Below are 4,019 nucleotides of genomic sequence, written 5' to 3'. Positions count from 1 at the left end.
TTTATTTAAAAATATAATTTTTTATAAGAATAATATTTAAATATTTTATTAGTCAATGATTATTCTAATTATATTTTAAATTTTTTATATTTAAAATGAAATATTTATCTTGTATTTGATTATTTTTATTTTCAGTTAGTTGTACGAATTCAAACATGAAACTTTAATAAGTTGTACTTACATACGATTTATTTGTAATCTTGAATTTTAAGTAATCTATATCAATAAACGATATTTCACACATAAAAATAGTTTTTGAGAGTTTTTATCAAATACTTTATAATATAGTATAATGAAACTTTAAAATCTTTAATATAAAAATAAATTAATTTTAATAGATTTTTTTAAATTAAAATATTAATTATATTATTAGAATATTTTATTTATTTAATAAAACATTATTTCACTTTTTAGATATTTATTTTTAAAGTTTTAAAATTTATTTTCTCTCGTTTATAATTATTTTTTAGGTTTTTTCAAAATTCGAAGATTTTTACGTATCTCTTCTACTTAAGAAATGATTTTCCAAACTAGTAATAAACCAAAACTTGGTATTTCCTTATTTACCCTGTTAAATTACTACAAATTTTATAAATATCCGGTATTGATTTGTTAAATTATGTTTATAATAAAATAAAATTGCATTAAAATAGAACTAACTTTGATCTAATTTTTATTTTAGAGAACTAATTTTTAAAATCATCATTGAAGGACTTACAACAAAATTTTCATATATTTAAAGGTCTTTTAAATTTGTGACATGCTACGGAAAAATACCCACATTTTGTCTTTTCCATCTTGGTCTCTAGAAATACTATAATCAAGGAAACTCATGGTGCTTATTTCTTGCATTTCTTGGATCCGCTTCACAAAATCTTTAATCTCGAAGTATATCGAGTTAAAAGTTAGTTTTCCAAAATAGGAATTAAACTAAACTTTCATTTTGATGTAATTTTCCTTTTTAATATTTATAAGAAAATATATGATTTTGATTGTATTTTATTTAATTACATTTACTAACTTTTTAATAAATTTCCAATAAAAAATTAAAAATTGAGTTGGTTTGAATCCAATCCGATAGAAATTTTTTATTTAATCTGGGATTTATCGAGTCCTAAAAAAGAATGGTTCATCTAAAGATCGTCTGGACCAACCATCTGGTTTGGATCGGCCTAATAACATCATGGTTTGGTACGAGACCGATCTGGTCTTAATCTTTTTACCTATTTTCGTCATCCTTCAACATTTGAAAGCAACCCGCTCCCCATCATCTCCACCGATCTAATCCGCTCTAATTCTTTTTTGAGACCGATCTAGTCGGATTTTTTAGATTATTATATCTAACACCTTTAATTAAAAATGTAAAATGTAAAACGTCTTTCGTATGGTCCGATAAACTTTTTTTGATACAAAGGGGGAGGCCTCTCCTATCAACAGAAAACACTAAACGTTAAAAGCACAAAATTAAGCATTCGGGTGGAGGCGAACCACATCCACAAGAAAAGAACCAAGACTCCCCGAGGGGAAAGAAATGAAGAAAAAAGGGGGGAGAAAAGAGAGACACCTGCCACAAGCGAAAGTTCCAGGCAAGCCGAGCCCGGACAACATTCGGGGTGGGCTTTATGGTCAGGCTAAGGAGACTGGACCAGACATCATTAGTAATTGTTTTAAACCACCATATCATACGATAAACTTTAGACATTGAGCTCGATAAATCAATAACACGTAAACATATTCAAATATTAGAACACAAGCACAAACGGCTGCTCGTTACAACATCGAYGGACGGACRATACGGAGGTTTGMACTTCGATAAGCACAAAAGACCGCTTATTATTGCAACATCAAGGGATCTTATAAGCTAAAATTAACGGCTAATAACCGTTACGTATCATTACGCTTTACCGAACATTTTCCTGAAAAACGCAACCAGGTTTTGTCTTGGAGGTAATATTTCCTTAACGACTTGGCATTCGACGAAGTTATCGGCCCATTCGGTTAATTTTGGAAACTTATCATTCGTGAAAAACTTTATTTCAGTTGCTTCTTCCATTACTCCAACCCAATACGCTATGAAATCAGCGGCAATATCTACGAGGTTAATACTGTCGCCTCCGAAGAACTTGTTACCTTTGACGGCGAGTTCGTTTTCGAGGATTTGAAGGTGCCCACAAGCTTCTGCAATGGCCTGCTCGTCTCCATTGCTGCCAAAAACCTTGAATATTGCTGGAACACACTGAACAAAACATATGATGAAAATCAGTTCCGGTTATCTATATCTATACTATATTATAAAGCATTTGACAAAAACTCTTAAAAACCATTTTTTATGCGTAAAGTACTGTTTATCAATGCATATTACTTACTCAAGATTACAAACAAGTAGATTGTACATAAGTACAACTTATTAAAGCTTCATATATGAATTGTGTAACTAACTGCAGATAAACATAATCAAATACAGGATAAACATCTCGTTTTAAATATAAAAAATCTAAAATATAATTAGGATAATCATTGAGTTGTAACAGAATACTTAATTATTATTTTTATAAAATGTTATATTATTAAATAAAAAATAAATTATTTCGTTATTAAACTTAAATTAAATTATAATTAAAATAAATAAATTAAANAAAAATAAATTATTTCGTTATTAAACTTAAATTAAATTATAATTAAAATAAATAAATTAAAGAAATTACATTAAAAAATGAGAACTTTTAAACAGTTGATTAGATATTAACATTGATATATTTTTTTTCAAATTTTTATGATATCTTCAGATTTATATTTTATTCAAAAATAAAATCATTATTGCTTTCTTAAAAACACATAAAACCATATTATAATATCGACAGACAAATAATAAAATAAAACAATAAAATCGAGATGTGTTTCGCTGCATTGCGCGAGTACTCTTCTAGTTTTGTTAAAAGAAATCGTATCCGGCCCAAAATTAAGGAGTTAGCCATGATGTCTGTAACAACTTATGGGCTGCCAGTAACTTTCATCATGATTTTAAGTTGGATCTAAAGTTATTGGGTCAGTCTACTATTTTGGTCTTTGAGGTGTTAAAATGTCATTGCTAAATTAATTTAAATAAAAAAGTAAAAACCAATTAACCTGAACCGAATAATTGAAAATGATTTAACAAGAAGGGTGGGGTTTGATTGGTTTGAACTTTACGAGGTCCCAGGTTCAAATCCAAGAAGAAATAAAAATCCCCTTATGGCCACGGAAGTTCAAATACGATAGTCGTTTTGGGATTAATCGGCTGACATAACGGATTGGATATTCAGATTAATAATTGAAACTGATTTAACCACCCGAATATCATCCACCATAAAAACAAGTAACATATTATCAGGATTAGAAGAAAACGAAGGAAATGATCAATACCTTATCATCAATGAATTTCGCCCAAAATCGAGCAACAGCCTTCTCATAAGGATCCTGTGGCAAAATCGGAACACCTTTCCAAACATCATCGATGTACTCAATGACCACAAGAGACTCCGAGATCGACTTYCCGTTGTGCACCAGCACCGGTACCTTCTTATGAACAGGATTGTACTTTAGAAGATCGGCACTCTTGTTGCTAAGATTTTCTTCGAAGTTTTCGTACTCGATTCCCTTGAGATTCAAAGCAATTTTGACTCTGCAAACGAATGGACTTCCTCCAACAGCATACAACTTCACTTCATCCGCCATTTTTTCCGGTGATCTGATTCAATCGCAGCGACACCTACTTTCCGGCTGAGATTTGGAATATGGTAGTGTTCAATCAGTATGCCGGTGAACGATTCGTATTTATGCAGTACGGGGAGTAGTTGAGCGTTTAAAAGGCAGAATCAGCAATTACTGAGAATCATGCTACTGAAACTTGTACTATATGCAGCACAGGTTGTACGTTACTTTCCAATTATTAACGTTTAAAGTATTAGCACGTTGGTGGAACTTGTGGTGGGAATTCAGCGTCGGATTTGCGGATTTTTTATCTGAATCTTTTATCAATT

The 4,019-nt window shown here is 30.4% G+C and overlaps 1 protein-coding gene across 2 annotated transcripts in view; it reads right to left on the bottom strand.

The window, feature by feature from the left end:
• LOC112504384 (probable glutathione S-transferase) overlaps nt 1–3,834 on the bottom strand; it is a 6,480-nt gene extending 2,646 nt beyond the window's left edge. Inside the window, exons 1-2 of one of the 2 annotated variants that reach the window (XM_025108320.1) lie at nt 3,403–3,834; nt 1,710–2,236 (exon numbers count right to left, since the gene is read on the bottom strand). In XM_025108320.1, the coding sequence (XP_024964088.1) occupies nt 1,895–2,236; nt 3,403–3,714 (654 nt within the window). In that variant the 5' untranslated portion in view covers nt 3,715–3,834 and the 3' untranslated portion in view covers nt 1,710–1,894. Of the gene's footprint in view, nt 1–1,709; nt 2,237–3,402 lie in introns of those variants that run through there. The other variant, XM_025108322.1, reaches the window with a different exon arrangement.
• Between the last annotated feature and the right edge of the window lie 185 nt (nt 3,835–4,019).

Source organism: Cynara cardunculus, unplaced genomic scaffold (genome assembly GCF_001531365.2).
Source record: "Cynara cardunculus var. scolymus isolate 2C unplaced genomic scaffold, CcrdV1 Un_Scaffold_5412, whole genome shotgun sequence".
NCBI classification, from domain to species: Eukaryota; Viridiplantae; Streptophyta; class Magnoliopsida; order Asterales; family Asteraceae; genus Cynara; species Cynara cardunculus.
This window is presented reverse-complemented; position numbering and strand designations above follow the sequence as displayed.